The sequence below is a fragment of the Amblyomma mixtum genome, chromosome 3, assembly GCF_055824585.1.
Source record: "Amblyomma mixtum isolate Tamu chromosome 3, ASM5582458v1, whole genome shotgun sequence".
NCBI lineage: Eukaryota > Metazoa > Arthropoda > Arachnida > Ixodida > Ixodidae > Amblyomma > Amblyomma mixtum.
In genome coordinates, this window is record NC_143014.1 from 412,959,096 (window position 1) to 412,975,879 (window position 16,784).

At 46.0% G+C, this 16,784-nt stretch overlaps 1 protein-coding gene across 1 annotated transcript in view; it reads left to right on the top strand.

Moving 5' to 3' along the window:
* Positions 1 to 16,784, top strand: part of LOC149357685 (visual pigment-like receptor peropsin) — a 407,334-nt gene that overhangs the window by 255,152 nt on the left and 135,398 nt on the right. Inside the window, exon 3 of the mRNA XM_089584832.1 lies at positions 10,754 to 10,881. Coding sequence (XP_089440958.1) covers positions 10,754 to 10,881 — 128 coding nt within the window. The remainder of the gene's footprint in view (positions 1 to 10,753; positions 10,882 to 16,784) is intronic.

Here is a 16,784-nt window from a genome sequence, read left to right on the forward strand (position 1 = left end):
GCAACTGAAACTAAAATGATTCATAAGCATGAATATATTTCACAGGATCCCCGAAATTTTGAAATTAGGCCCGCCCTACCGATGGTTTAAGGTGGATTGCAGAAGGACTTGAGTCTGGGCTTGTTAATGTAACATATTGGAAAACAGCCAACAAATGGACGACACGTAGAAAGGAACATATACACAAAGCTGCGAACGAGCAAATATATAGTGAATTGAGGTGGAGGGGGTAACAAAAGGGAAGGTATGTTGCGCAACGGCGGGTGAGCAGAAGTAGTCACGTCACTGCGATAAAACCATAAAAAGCATAAAAAGTGAAAATCATACAACACTGACAAAAATAAAAGACAAGAAACAGCGGGGTGTGAAGGGCCACAGCGGAAATAAGATAAAAAGTTGAAAGCAGCAGTTTTTAAAGACGGTAAAATTGTCCAAGATAACCAGATTCTTTATCTGTCAGTGCGAGGGACGGAATGCTAATACAAGAATGTGTTTTGCGATCGCCATTGCTTCCAAAACTTCTCTTGTTAGTTGGTCATTTGTTCTCGCCAGGAAAACAGTCTCACAAAGAGAGGGAGTACATCCTCTCGGCCCACAGTGTTTACAGTGCAGCGGCAAATTGCTCCCAGAACTGTACTTGGCGGATCTTGCTTATTCCATTGCACGTTCATTGTAGCACCTACCATTCTTGCCAATATACACCTTGCCGCACGACAAGGTGGATTATTAGGGACTAGTGGCTGGATTAAAGTGGATCACTCAGGCTTAATTCGTCGGTTAATCTGTGTTATTGTAGATTCGTTGGCGAGTTAGTGGGAATTAGTGGCTGTATTAGCGTGGTTTAGTGGTGTATTAAGAGGGAAGAGTGCGTCCGGTTAATATAATCCCCAATGATAATACAATGAAAGCTACTCGAACATTGTAGTCATCAGATTTTCAAGTTTGGCGGTGCTGATGACATCACGACCCTCTCGACCAATCAGGTAATTTCGGTACGGAGAAACCGGGTGGTTTTTGCGAGACGGCAACCTAAATGCTATTACATTAAAATACAGATCAGAAGAAGAACCTTCAATAGCCACACACGAGTACAGAAGTAACGGAAAGAAAAATTGATAGTACTTACTGCACTGCGCGGTATTACTTCTGATGATACTGTGCCACGAAGAAAGACATCTCTTTTCTTAAAATTGCCCTTTACGGATGCCTGAGGCACAGCGGCTCGTTTTTCCAAACATGAAACTCCATCTGGATATGAAACGCTGTAAGGTGAGATAGCTCATCCTGTGAAGTAACGAGGAACTGGCGTGCGCATTTCAAATGTGGGGAGGCGTCGGCGGAAGCGGCCCCTGTTCCCTGGGGAACCTGTCGCTCCAGTTGGCAGACGCACATTGCGCTGAAGTAGAGGTGGTCTTGTTGGACCGTAGCCGAGAAACTGTTCGAGAACTAGCTCGAAGCACGAAGATAAAAGGTGGTCATGCGAGAAAAAGGCACCCAGTTGAGAGAGTTGTCTGAGAATTGTCCAAGCACGCTTGCTCCCTGTTTTCTCAGTTAGAACAGAGTGAACCAAAGTGGTGAACATTTGAGCATATGTTAGAAAAGCCAAGCACCCTTTACCTTCAGGCTAAATACGCTGGAGGATACCTGCCTTGACCATTATGATTCGGAGACTGAATGCGCAGTCTACAAATTGGAAGGTCTATGACTTAGCACCCCCCGGAAAAATGCGTAAGGCTCATCTGGCAAACTAACACATATTGACTTCCTTGGAAGCAGCGGGGGAGGTGGTGAGAGATTTCCTGCCAAAATACGGCGAGAGTAACGTTGGACATACTACGCTTCCCTCTAGATGGAACTCAAGAAGTCCGTTAAAAAAAAAAAAAACATGCGCACAGGCAGTCTAAAGGTGTCAAGATTGGCGGCAATACGCCCGCTAACAATTCCCGTAGCCCAAATGAAAAAAAAGTACTCTCAATCTCTAGTTTTCCGTAGTTATCGCGTCATATGATTTTCACCTGTTAAGATCCATGAAGTGATTGTTGAAATTTAGACGTCATACTGACGGCAGCGCGTTAATCGCCCAGGACACTTCATGATTGTAGGACCAACGTGAGGACAGTAGCATAATATTTGCAGCAGCGTAAAGCGATGTCGGGAGTGTGCAGCTTTGAAAACAGCCTATGTACAGACAGGAAAACTGGTAAAATATAAACTAATAACTAAAACTTTTGCAACTTAATTTTTTTTCGGCGGATTTCGTATAATGGGGCGGGTGGCCGTAGTACTACTGCCTCACGCTTGGTGGTCGCTTACTACGTGCTTTTGATGGCGTAACTAGAACTCCTATATTTAGAACAGGGGCTATGCGCACCAATGCTACGAATAATACGTAACAGTTTTGCCATTCGAACCAGCTCATAATGCGTGGGCCGTGTATATCTCCAGCCACTTTTCCGTGCGAGAAAAAAAAAGCTAGGGAGAGGAAGAAATCTTGCGCTCAGTGGCAAATTAAACAAACATACGCACTATTTTAACGGGGTTCAACCGGGCAGTGACCACTGCTTACCCGGCATTATACAAATAAATATTCAGCATCACGCCAGATACATACGAAATCAATATTCATAAATTATAAACGCGCGAACAAGCTTAAACATTCAAGGCGACATGGAAATGTGACGTTCATTAAAGCGACGCTTAGAGTGTGTATCGCCCTCGCCGTTCGATCACATTCCACATGACACTCGCGGTAATACAGAACGTACCACGTCCACCGCTATGGACGAGAGCGGTGCTGGTGGCGTCGAGGGTGGTTTAGGCTGAGCTACCCCCGAAGAAATCGGACAGCCGTAGCCGCAACTCAGTTGGCACAGCACCGTACGCTAAATTTGGGGGTCGCGGGTTTGGATCCAAGTGGAGGCATGAGGTTTTATTTTTCAGCTTTGTAATCAATTATCTTTCGTCGATAAAATACATACATAAATGATTTCCCATTTATCAACAACGCAAATGAAAAAAACATTCACGCTTGTGCTCTCCTTGGTTGTTTTAACAATCCCTTCATTTCTCTACCTTTGTCTGCTCAACATCACGACTGTCAAAGATGAAAAGTAGACTGTTTGTGCACGACGAAGCCAAAAAATATACGGATTGGTCGTAAAGGCGGATCATATAGCAGCTGTCATTCTCCTCTTTTGAAAACACCGTAGCGTAGAGAAAACACTGCCTGGGCCTTAAAAGCGCAGCAGTACTCGGATGGTTATGATGCTCATTTCAAGTCTGCCTGCAGAGTAAAAGCAGTAAGGTTTTTCTTTCCACATTCACCAAATCTATTTCAATGCATCGATGCACCAGAGTGGGTCTGTTTGCAGAGCTTTGAGCGTGACTGTAGCATTTGTGCGTTCAGCTACTTAGCCATAACTCCCCGGCGCCTACTTTCTTTCCGCGTTACCGTGAACGCATAGGCGGAAAAAAAATCACCTTTGCGAGAGAGAAACTTACATTCTCTCAGCGTACGAAAACACTTTTTTTCTCATTCCTTATACGTCGCAAAACCTTCGTGCAAACAGTCGCCTCCAAACGGCATATTTCCCCAGCTATGTTCGCTCCTTCTGCCTTCTGTCTTATCTTGGTCTCTCTTTCGAGTGCACTGAAAGGCAGGCACTTCAGAAGCGCTTCGTTCCAGAAAGCTCCTCTTCGACGTTCTGCAATCGGCAACTGAGCGTCTTTTCAACAACAATGTAATCAATGCATTGCTTCATTTGTGTTTACCAGAAATTCCGCTTAATCCTGCTGCTCACTGCTGCCTCCGCACTGGGATTTATAGAGAGAAAAGGCGGGAAATAGGAAGGGAGCACTGCAGTGTTAAGAAAATCTGTGTCCTTTCCGCGAGACACGCGTGTATAAAAAGCCATCAGAAAGGGACAGGCAAAAAACTTGGACCAAGAGTGTGCCCTTGCCGGATCAGAGATTTGCCTTAGTGCACTCCGCAGGCTGCAATAGCGGGAGGGGTTACGCGTGTGCATAAATCTGTGAGCGATGACAAGAACCTGTGCTTTCTCAAGTGAGCGACGCTAGGCCGCATTCTGGATTTAAAAAAGAAACTGCACGTGGAATGGTGCATCGTGCCACTCTCTTCCTCGGCCACCTTTATGTAAATTCGTAGGATTTGGGGATTTCCTGCAAATGCTCAAGTAATTTGGTATATATCTATTACAATTATCTATTTACTCATCCAGCACAAAGGTGAAAATAGAAAACGCTCGAAAAACACCCCTCATCTCCGAAATTACCTGATCAGGTACACCTCGTGATCCGTATAAAGGGTGTTTCACTTAATTTATTTTAAAAAATAGAATTTTTAGTTAGAAAGACGCTCTTTTTGCATAGCCATGTAAGCGGTGCAGTACATAAAAATACACCTAAGGCGTTCTAAATAGCAAGTTGGTTCACTAATATTGAATAGTGCACATTTTAACTATTACTGTTAGGCTCCTTAGATATTAAGACGTGTGTAGCCCACCGTAAGAAATATCCATATCAGTTTTTAGAATTTCAGAAACGCGGTTACCCTTTCCGCTGTGGCCCAACAAATTTTGGCTATTTCGATGAGTTACGTGCACTGGAGAGGTTGCTTTACCTGCAAGCTCCTCGAAAGCGGATGCATTTTGTCACGATGTAGCCACAATTTGTTCGACCACAGCGCGGAGGGCAACCACGTTTTCCGAATTCTAAAAACTGGTATCGATATTACTTACGGTGGGCTACACGCCTTTCAATATAATTACGGAGCCGAACGGCAATAGTTAAAAAGCTAACTATTCAATATTAGCTAACAAGCCTGCCAGTTAGCACCTCTTACTTGTATTCTAATGTACTACCCCGCTGGCAATGCTATGCCGAGAAAAGCGCTTTTCTGAAAGAAAAATCCTATTTATAGAAATTGGGCAAAGTCTTAGGTAAAACAACATTTATAACATCGTTTTGAATAATCGCAAATGAAGGCAGAAAAAAAAACAACGTTCGAATACATTATTCTCCTCACTACGGACGTAAGCATTCTTGCTTAGCCATTACTTTCAGAAATCACGCCCTTTATGCCAAAACACACCGTTCGCATAGGGAACAGTCTCCTTTTTGTTAGTTTCTGATACTGGAAACCTAGGGATATGGAAAAATTCTCAATTGTAAGGCTATTAGCGGTGCGTGGTACGATTGGTAACAAACACACACTCCCACGCGACAAAGTTAATAGAGACCTTTAGCATACCGTGTACCGTGTTACCGTTTCCGGAGTACCGAGAGCCCGCCCACCGCTTGTGCGCACGCTCTGATTGGTACCGAAGGGGCAGGTGTTCACACAGCTGCCGGGTTCCTTGCGCCACCAGGCGACCTCAAGAAGATATCTGCGCATGCGCACTGACGGCGCGCGGGCTCCTGGTACTCCGGTAACGGCCACGGTACGCGATATACTAAATGCGTCTATTGCTTGAGCTACGATTTTCGACGTGCTCAAGATGTCACTGGCTCAAAAAAACTACCGTAAGAGGAGACGAGGGGCATAAAAACGCTTCTTTTTTATTTCTTAACATATTTTCCTGAAACAGCATGCAGACATACCATAGAGAGCTCATTCCAAATGCGCACTTCATTTCAACTGTATCGTCTGGAAGGAAATATATGGCAAAGTAGCATATCGTAATGAACTCATATCTTATTGGCCTTTTCTGGTGACATATTTGAAATCAAAATGCAATCTGAAATCGACATTCGATACCGATATCATGTACCTGCATGCGAAGTTTCAACAAGATACGTTGAGAAATAAAAACAAGATGCCCAGGCTTAGCTTGGTTAAGCCAAGAATGCGTTGCATATTGCGCGGTCTTTTTGCGCGAGGTATTGCTTGGCGGCACTCGATTTTCGCAGCAGCTTTTCCTCCGTGACGTATGGATGGATGGATGGATGGATAGGACGCCTCCTTTGAAACGGGGTGGTGGCAACCGCCACCATGCTCAGCCGTCCTTTTTTTATATTTTTGTTCCTTTTTTTCTTTTCTTTTTTCTTTTTTTTATTGGTTTGGTGACGTCACGTCACCACGTGTCGTGACGTCACCAAACCAAATGACGTCACGTCACATGGTTTGGTGGCTGCCCGGCCGCGCCCAAGGGCTGAACTGAGTGATTGCAATATGCTACGCATAAAAGCAAGTTTTTAAGACCCTCGTCCCCACTTAATATTTCGTTTCCTGCCTCCTCGGTTCTTTTCGCGTGTTCTAAAATCTTCAATAACGCAGCTTCAATGTTTGCGAATATCGAATTCGATTCATAATTCATTCTGGACGACCAAAAGCTTTTGCATCATAGCCTCCGTTCCAGGACAGGAGCCATATTCTGTAAAGATTATCTTCCCGTTCCTTCGTTTTTTTCCTTTGTACGACTGGCCTGCCGTGTCTTTGTTGCTACAGCCAGCGAACAACATCGCATGCTGCCTCCGCCCCTGAAGTTACACGTGTCAGCTGCCAATCATAAAGCAGCGAAATGAGGAATCCGATAATGAATCGCTAGAAAATATGGCCCTATATTTTGTTTGAAGCCCCCTTGTGCACAGCAGTAATAGTGAATTGATAATCAAGCCATCAGCAGTAAGAACACGCAGTACCGTGGGGGCTCGGCAGTGCCAGTGCTCAGCGAAAGTTGTCGCTGACGTGAATTCGAGAGACGCTTTTCGCCAACCTGTTCCAAGAGCAAACGGGATTGGCCGCCGTTGTTCAGCCAGTGCCGCTGAGCCCATTCATAAGGTACAATATTTAGTAGCTGATGGAAGCGGAATTCTTATCTAAGCTCCGCAGTCTTCCATGATAAATTGGCGAAAATTACAAAATTTGAAAACTTGTGAACAGCTGCGGTTACAATTCCATAGGTCCATGAATCGAATTCGAATGGATAGGTTACTTCAAATGATACCGATATATTACCTTTTGCTCTTCGTTTTGCTGTTAGCGTACCTTAAATATTTTTGCCCCTTTCACCTTTCTAACAGGCGTAATTGGGGACGCTTAAAGTTGCAATATGGAGCGTCATATTTTTCAGAACATAAACCCAGGCTTTCATTTTTTTCTTCCGAAAACCCATAAAAGGAACAGCGTACGGAAATATGGATCCAGGATTTTACCACATTTTAAATTTTATTTTTGTGGTACATTAAGTCGCATGGAAAGGTGCTCTGAGCTGGCCTAACGAGCTCATTCCTGCGCCCCTAGTTAATCGGATAGGAGAACTGGCGTTAGGCCTTGAGCTTAATCATAGAAACTAACAGCACGTAACCGCAGGATCGAGCCCCATAATGGACGTCCCGAGAGCTGACCTTCAACAGCTTTCATTGGAAAAAGAACCAGACATATATCCACAAAAACCTATTGCACGACCATCACCAGCATCTCACTCAGAAACAGGGATTACCTTCCACTGGCATTGTGAAAACGCGCTCTTTCACACGCCCCATTTATCTCGCTCTAAAAGGTACAATTCTTGTGCCATCGGCGCCATAGAAGCGACGCCAGCGCAGTGTTCACTACAACTAGCTATATGCCCGCTGCCTCGGTCGTGTGTCTTACCAGCATCAACTTTTGCTGCATATTAACTCCGTGGCCTGTCATTTGGTTCACTGCCCTCTTTTATTCGACCATTTGTGCAGGAATGTACGCAGGCGGCTTGCGAAAAAAACAGAAAGATCTGAAAGAGCGGGCCAAGGCCGCAGAAAGAAACTGTAAACATAACGATGTAGAGTAAGCGTCCACCCTAATTAAAAACTGTTATTTTCACGTATGACTGAGCATTCGGGCGTCAGCTTTAGTGTTTTCGGTGCTTTATTACGTCCTAATTATCGGAATGGTTCGTTTTGTTGGCCTCATTGTAACAACTTTGCGCAAAAGCTTTCATTGACGCAACCCGAAAGCTCGTTCGGCCAATTAGAACGAAAGCTTTCGAAACCTGAATATTGCCGGCCAGAGGATAAAGACCAAAGTAGCATAATAACGAGGAGGCGATTGCACAAAAACCAGTTAGTGAGCTACAGACTAGCTGGATGTTCCTCCTGCATGCATGTCCATTCGACATAATGTGTTCTGAAGTTTTCGGTTCCCTGTGGTGCTGCCATGGATTCATTACTGGGAAAAGACGCAATCTTCCTCACGTTTTTCACAGTTACATCAGTGCTTTTATGCCGATAGAAGAGTCGCACAAATGAGTGCAGAACGCTGCCAGCACGATCACAAGCCTCTGCACACCCTCCGCTGTGGCTCACTGGTTACGGCGCTCGGCCGCTGACCCAAAAGATGCCAGTTCGATCCCGGCCACGGCGGTCGAATTTAGATGGGGGTGAAATTCTAGAAACCCGTGTGTTGTGCGATGTCAGTGCACGTTAAAGAACACCAACTAGTTGAAATTTCCGGAGCTCTTCATTACGGCATCCCTCATAGCCTGAATCACTTCGGGATGTTAGCCCCTCATAAATCATAAGCGAAAGCAGACCAGACTCTGCAAGGTTTGCACCAGTCACTACAAGATAGCTGTTAGCAATAGTAGCAGTTGTTGGTGCCTCTCCGTGTACTACCCAACCATTGGCCTCTTCGATTACATGGCTGCCTGCGGGTTGCCCGCGCGGGTTGCCAGAGAGAGAAATGCTTGACTGATTGAAGCGCGACTTTTACTAACAGCCCTCAAGAGAACATTGCTTGAAGCATCTGCGCGAGCATATGTGGCCACACAGCTGTCACGGCAACCGAGGCGGGTGCTGATTCGGTCGTCGTCGAAGCACACGCGGTACATGAGGCGCCGACGCGGCCAGATTGTAGCGCCTTTCATTCGAGTGCTAGCTCTCTACGGTAAAGCTGTGGCATACGGATGCGATATGCAGCTAAATTTGTGCAGTACACCAGCTTGCTCTAGAAGAATGTTAAACCAGCTGATATGCGCTTTTGTCGAAATTATTCGTGTATTCCTTGGCGACCGCAATAGCCGGCAGGCGGTAACCCGCGTATCCCGCGTACAGCCCACAGGAAGCAGTTCACGAATGTAGAAATCGCAAAGACCACAGCAGAGTCAGTCACTATGCAGGGTCGATCGTCTGGTCATACTTACCGCGTAGTAAAGAAACGTGCGATAATCCGAGAGTACAGCGTGTCGTTTGATCGGCAACGCACGCGCAATTTTCCCCTCCGGTCTGGTGTCGACTGAAAGACGTTAGATTGCGATTGCTCATCGCATGCTTCTGAGGATTTCTCGAGGCTTACACAGCACACTGTGCACCGATGAAACACGCTCGTGTTGTCGTCGTCGATGTATACGGGTGCGAGTGCGATCAGCTGTTTGTTCTACAGTCTGCGAAGGAGCCTATTTCTGCCGTACGCGTGCGTAGCAACAGAAGCAGTTGAACACGCATCAACGGAAAGCATCTACCCTCCGTGATCCGTGGCTAGCCTTACCGCCGTGATTGCCGGCCGGCTGGTTCCGGTGGCCGCCAGTCCATTTGACCATGGTGCGCCTTGCTGTCAGGGGTGAATTTTCTGGCGGTATCGGGCTGCCCGAGCGCGGTAAATCGAAGAGGCTCGTTGTTTTCAAAAGATGACGTCATCCTTGTATTACAGTTGAACCTCGCCATAACGAAGTTGAAGGTGCCCAGTGACTGCTTCGTTATAGCCGTAATTTTGTTATAGCCCGTATTGACTGAGCACCCAAGGGGAATCGTCATTCCTTCGTTATATCCATTATTTCGTTATAAGGAGGTTCGACTGTATTTATGTATTTCTTATCTCTATGACGTAAACCTTCCCGCTTTTTCTCTGACTGCTACGGTCCTGCACTTTACGTGCACTAATCCGTAACTGTTCGTTCATGTGTCGCCGAGAAGACGCGGATCCACGTTCGCGTAAAGGGTGGGCTTAGTCGTAATGGGAGCGAAATTTTTTGGGCTGTGCCGACGATAAGCCTGCCAACGTTTCGCATTTTGCTCGCGCGTTCGAGCATGCTGCTTTACCGTTTTCCAGCTGTTCTTGGGATTCTAGCCTTGAACTCTGTGCGCGGGCTGCACTTTTTTTTATCGCGATAGTGTTAAGGCTCTCGTTGTGCTGAAAGTCCGGCGTGCCCGGTGGCGAACCTGTCACCAAGGTCACGTGGCCTTGCAACGTCATCGCAATCTGCCCAGCGGGCTATAAGGAAACTGCTCAACGCGGCAGGTGGCAGTTAAATTAATGATTGGTCGCGATAATTTGGTAGTGAAGGGCAACCTGGGCCTCAGAAGCCCCATCGGTGGCTCTGCTTGAAACAGTCACCTGCCAGAGCAGTGACGTATCGCTTAATGGCTGCACCACTGCGCCAGAAGAGATATGAGGACTCCCCCTGATCGATGAATGTAAAGTAGAGAATGACCATTTCCGCATGTATGGTCATATAGACAGAGCGATGCGTAGAGAGGCATCACAGGCCGCTGAATGCTCTCATTCGCTTATTTTTCTTTTCTTAACGGTTAGCACGCTAGCCTACGAAGAAAACGAAAGCAGCGAAACTCCTAGATAACTTTCAACTTTTTCTAAGGCTCCGCCATGACTTCCAGGAAGAAAGCACGGATGGGTGCTTCATTCTTCGCTATTTATCACGCTTGTAATAAAGCGAAACCTCTCGCCTTCGTGCGACCGCTGGCAAGAGCGCAATGCTCCTCTAACCGCGAGTGGGTGTGTGTCGTCACCCTGTCGCAGGTGGCTGTTCGGCGACGGCGGGTGCCAGGCGTACGCCTTCATGGGCTTCTTCTTCGGCTCTGCTCACATCGGGACACTCACCCTGCTCGCGCTGGACCGCTACCTGGCCACCTGCCGCATCGGTCTCCGTACGTACCGAGCAGCTCGACATCGGCTGTTGCATAAGAGGCGACGTCGAGCTACTGATTTCATGCACCTCGGAGTTTCACGTGAATTCAACATTTCATAAAAATGTGTGTCACAACAACAAAACTGTTTTTTTATTAATTTGTACTCTTATTAGGGAAGTTTAGCTTAGAAAGTACTGCCGTCACGCCAGCGTTTCCATGCGCTCTTAATCTTCACTTCCCTTGCACGGTGGTTTACAAAGCAGGAGATGTTTAAGCAACAAAACTAAAGTAGTGTTGGTGGGGGGTTTTCTTGAATGTTAAGAAGCGTTGTTTTTTCCTAATTCATAGTTTCAGTCGTCAAAACGTATTAACTGAATTTTTATCCAGTTACCAGCTGCCAGAACGTTCAATTATGCAGTTTAGAACCGTCGCGCGAAGTATCAAAACTTGTGTGACGACACTTCTGTGACGACAGGCATCTTTAAGGCCGCAATACAGCATCACCTCCCCCCACACCCCTCCCCGTCACTTCTCTTGTCCTGTATTCCTGCCAGAAAGCCGCCGCAGTGCCTCAGTGGTTAAAGCGCTCGGCTGCTCGCCCAAAAGACGCGGGTTCGATCCCGGCCACGGCGGTTGAATTTCTTTGGAGGCGAAATTCGTGCGAATGTCAGCGCACGTTGCGAGTGTCAGCGCACGTTGAAGAACCCCAGGTGGCCGAAATTTCCGGAGCCCTTCTCTACGGCGTCCCTCATAGCCTGAGTCGCTTTGGGACCTGAGCCATAGAGTTAATCGCCGACTCCAGAGCCAAAGTTGCGCATCCCCATCCTAACGCAGCCATTAGTGATCGGACTAAATGCAGGCCATTTGGCAACAGCGATCTCTTCAGACCGCGCGATTCAGCCGTTACCTTGACGACTGCTGTATATTATCATGAAAATGAATCTTGCAGACAATTCATTCTAGTGATGTTTTTGAAGTCAGGGTGCTCAAGAGGACAAAAAAAATCTTTAACGGGTTTCAACGCTTGTTGCGGTGTGGTTGAATGGAAAACGATTCGTTGGTACATTTATTGTTTAGCGCCTTTATGATTCATTAAGAGGAAAGTATATAACAGCCGTATGTTACCGGTATTAACCTAGTGGGCAGAAACGTCGTGGTTAACAAAAAGGTTTCAGCTTGGATTGAGGAAATCATAGCGAGCTATGGAAAGGGAAATGATAGGTGTAACGTTAAGGCACAGTAAGAGAGCAGTATGAGATTAGGAAGTTTTAATTTATAAGGTAGCCGCAGCTGGCACAGAACAGGGTTAATAGAGGTATAACGAGGCAAACTAAAGAAAGGAAAAATATAGATTACGAAATCCGGCCCCTACAACTACGCTCTTCTCTGTTAGAAGTTGCGTCACTGCTTCAAGTGTTTTCCTTTCAAACACTCTCAAGGATGGCGTCACAGTTTCCACATACGACCTACTACGCCAGCAACAGACCGCTACATCGTCAACTCTTGATAACCTTTCTAAAGAGGATGAAGTCGTAAAAAACGCTGACCAGAATGCGTGCCAAAATCGAAATGTGCGCTACATGAGCGCCTGCTCCCATCAACCCGTGCCAGCGCAGCAAAATGACAGCAGCCGGGGTCGCTATCAACGTGTGAGAGGGAGGTATTTCAGGCACCTGCGTGGTTTCTCTTGGGAGAATAAAAAGAAACATCAAGATTAAGCTATCTTTTCAACAGATCAAATCTCAGTGAATCAGCATTTGCTTCTTAGTAAGTAATTTAATAAAAGTCCTCATCAATGTACTACGGCATCGATGTCAATAAATTTATGTGTATTTCGTGCCCGCCAAATGATGTATGTTATATCTTTATACCCTAGTTATCGATCGGTTAAACATCCTGTTTAGTGAACGCAGCATAGTCTGTGCGTTTCTGTTCCGTCACTCGGTGAAAGTTCCACTGCGGGATGATCAAATACGACGACTGTTATTACGGGCGACTTCAAGCTCCAGAAACGTGTCACTTTACAATATAAAAATCAATCCCGACGTGACGCGGCTGTATGTTGTCTTGATTATTTCGCGGATTCGACAAGGCTTTCGATTAGGCAACTCTGACTTCGTCCAAGTAGACAATAATGGCAGGAAATATATTCACTGAGCTCTATTCTTTTGATCAGTGCTAAGAAGAGGCCAATGCTCCAGTCTTCCTCCTGATTTTTTTCAAGAGCCGGAGATACTTACACAGCCGCAAGTTAAGGGAAACCGGATCCTTTATTCATAGCAGACCTGATGTATGAAACAGGACGCATGAATTGCCATCCAACATGTCTTAAAAACGAAGTTAAACCAGTGGCTAAAGGATTAAAACTGAAAAAAAAATTCGGGGGGCACTTTGACTGTCTAAAGTGGGTAGAGGCGGAAGCGTTTTCCGCACCACCTTCGCTGTTTCTGTGGCACTGGTGGCGTCACATATAATTGAGTACTAATTACTAAGTGATGGCAAATCACTAATTAATTGTTAATTACTGATTAATGCCTGAATACTAACCAAACTGCTAATTAATGACGCTTAAGCTTCGCCTTTAGGAGTGGAACGCGACAGCGCGTTGTAGCGCTGCCAGGGAGTCCATGGAACGCCACCACCCGTTCGGCGCGATGCCTTGCCCTTTGAACGCAACGCTTTTTGAGGAAAGGAAATGGCGCAGTAATTCTCTGTCATCTCGGTGGACACCTGAACCGCACCGTAGAGGAAGGGAGGTGGGAGTGAAAGAAGATAGATAAAGAGGAGCCGTAATGAAGAAAATGAAAATTGTATTTGAGGAAAGGAAATTACGCAGTAACTGTCTCACATATCTCGGTGGACACCCGTCAAAATTCAGGGGGGCACTTATTTGACCTAAAGTGTGGTCACTGATGTGTGGTTAAGATGTTAAGCTTCGCCCCTAAGAGTGGAATGCGACAGCGTCTTGCAACGCTGCCAAGGAGTCCATAGAACGCCATCGCCCATTCGGTTTTACGCCTCGCTCGTCGGTGAATTGGTTTTTGAGGAAAGGAAATGTATCTGTCTCTCATTTGTCGGTGGACACCTAAACCTCGCCGGAAGGGAATGGAGGAGGATGAGAGTGAGTGAACACACCGTATTCACTAGACGCGCCTTTGTTCATTCCGAACCATCGAGCTGGCATGGCGGAGTGGATAGCGTGCTCGTCTCTCACGCCGAAGACCGGGGTTCGATTCCTGAGCTCGACCAATTTCTTAATCGCTTTTATTTATTTATATGGCCTGACTAGTAAAGCTAATTAGGCTAATTGGGTAATTAAGCAATTAACTAAGCTCAGTTCCACTTACTTGGAGCGTCACTATACGATCCCTTCAATTGGTTGTATGCTTACTAGCCAAAGTGCAATTGGCCCCGTTTGAAATTCGCGCACTGTGACGTCACGACCGTTTCCACCAATTGAAAAGCGTGACATTTTCTTTGACAACTGCTGCTTACAACGATGAGACATTAAAGGCTTCCGCATTAAAAAAAAATCCTTTTTGGCGCAGCAACCTCTGTCAGTGACCCAAATACGACATTTTGTCGGCCTATTGAAAGAGCCAAAATTGGTTTGCGCATGTGCGGCCATTTCGTTTTATTTCCGACTCAACACTAAATTTATGTGACCAAGCAGCGAGTAAATTTTCCAAGGTCAATGAATTTGATCCGAATTAACTTTCATCCCACATCCCTCTGCCACTTGTTTGTTGTACTTGGTTTCAGCTACTAATGAAGCATTTACATGAACCAAGCAGTGTGGTTTCCTAATAATGTAAGACCGCCAGGACCTTTGCCAGATAAACGCGATACTGACCCAGACGTGACCTAATGCACACTTTCAACTCCCCTACACTAATGGAATTTCACCGGCTTATTCCCACCGTCTATCACATGCTAAAAACGCCCTCATAACGAGAAGTACCCGGGAAGTTTAGTGACCCGGTTTGAATACCAATGCAGTAATGCAAAGTAAGCCTCTGCATTCCCCTGTCTGTTCGCGACATATATACGTTTGCATGAATTAGGCCTTGCCACTGAAGAAAGGTTTCGACTTAGCATTCTGCAGAACCGCCTTCGATGGCATTTTAGAAATTCTGAATAGCGCGAACTCCAACGTACCATACCCTCATAACCGCCAGCGTTCTGTACGAGCGATATCTAACGAGAACTAGCGCTATTAAAAATGCCAGTTCTGGTTGTCTTCGTCAGTACGTCATGCATGGAACTTGGACATAACATTTCTAAAAATTTTTAAACCTTTCGGCAGCTCCTAAGAGTACTTTTACACCTAACGATTAGAAATACTTTGTGTTCTAGCCTTGCTTATTTACCAAACACTTGAGGGCTAAAATTTTATGGAACAAAGTAACCTCGTTTTACATTATCAACGGCGCTATTGCCACTCGTGTGGTGGCGCTGCTTTTAGTTTAATTATTTCTCTTTTTTTGTCTCAATCTTTACAGAAGGACGTCATGTTCGTCATCATACTCTGCGAAAATGTGTGCGTAAACATTCGATGGGCTATTGGGCTAATCCTTCGGACTGAATGCAAACGCCAACGCTGGTGCTTTAACAGGCGGCCGCGGAGTAGCGGCGCACCTGATTTCAGAACTTTTTTTTTTTAAGTGGCAAAGTAACCTGGAGGCCCTGCTGGTTTTGTTGCTGACAACTGACGGAAACCCTAAAACCCGGTGCCCACTTGCCGACGCAGTAAAGATGATTTTGTGGCACTCACCTTCTCTAGCATGTAGTCTCTGCGGCACCTTTGACAGCAAAAGGTGCACTTACTGTCTGACTCTCCCCACAGGTGTCTTAAATTTGTTTCTACGAGCCCTTATTCTATAATTTTGCCATATTTCTATATTTCCTTCACTTTCGTCTAGAAGTTCCTTTCTTCACAGAGAGCCGCGCATTCTGAAATTTAGGAAATTTAAATGGCATATCTAGCATCAAAACGAATAAAGTGCATACGCACTTTAATCCTCTGCGACAATTGCAAAAGCATCCGGGGAATGGGTTTGACGTGTTTCAAGATGACAGTAGACTTACGCCCCCCCCCCCCCCTCCCTTTTTTTTTCAAGCCATTTCCCCAACGCAAATAAAACAAATGAATGTTCTAGTACTAGTTCGTGTGCCTTCGGCAGCTGAATCATCAGCAGCTGAAAGCGCCGCCAGAGAGACTCAGGACGCATGTTCGCTCGTGGCAGATATTTTCCTGGATTGCAGGCGTCATGTGCATGCCCTTTCACGCACTTTGATATGGCTCGGTCGTATCCTCGCGTCCCATACTTACCGCTCCAACTTCCGGCCCCTAAACGTTTAAGAGCAGCCTGCATGGGACACACCGATAAGTGTTGCATATTATTTTCGGTTAGGTTTGTTCGCGAACTACGGTAAGCATTGGTTTGGTTTGGTTTTGGGGGGTTTAACGTCCCAAAGCGACTAAGGCTATGAGAGACGCCGTAGTGAAGGGCTCCGGAAATTTCGACCACCTGGGGTTCTTTAACGTGCACTGACATCGCACAGTACACGGGCCTCTAGAATTTCTCCTCCAAAGAAATTCTAGCCGCCGCGGCCGGGATCGAACCCGCGTCTTTTGGGTCAGCAGCCGAGCACCATAGCCACTGAGCCACCGCGGCGGCAAGTAAGCATTAACACTTGGTGGTTTGCTTTTGTGTAGGAAAACGAAATACAATCACTGCTTTTGTATTTAGATTTCGTGTTTTACTTTCGCAGATGATGTTTCTCTCTTCGGTTCTCAAGCAAGGATGAGCTCAAAATGTTGCTTTCATGTCAGAGAAATCTCAGACTGCAATAAGGGGCTCGTTATACACACGAGAGGAGCCAACAGCCACAGAAACCAAGGAACACACAGGGGATTT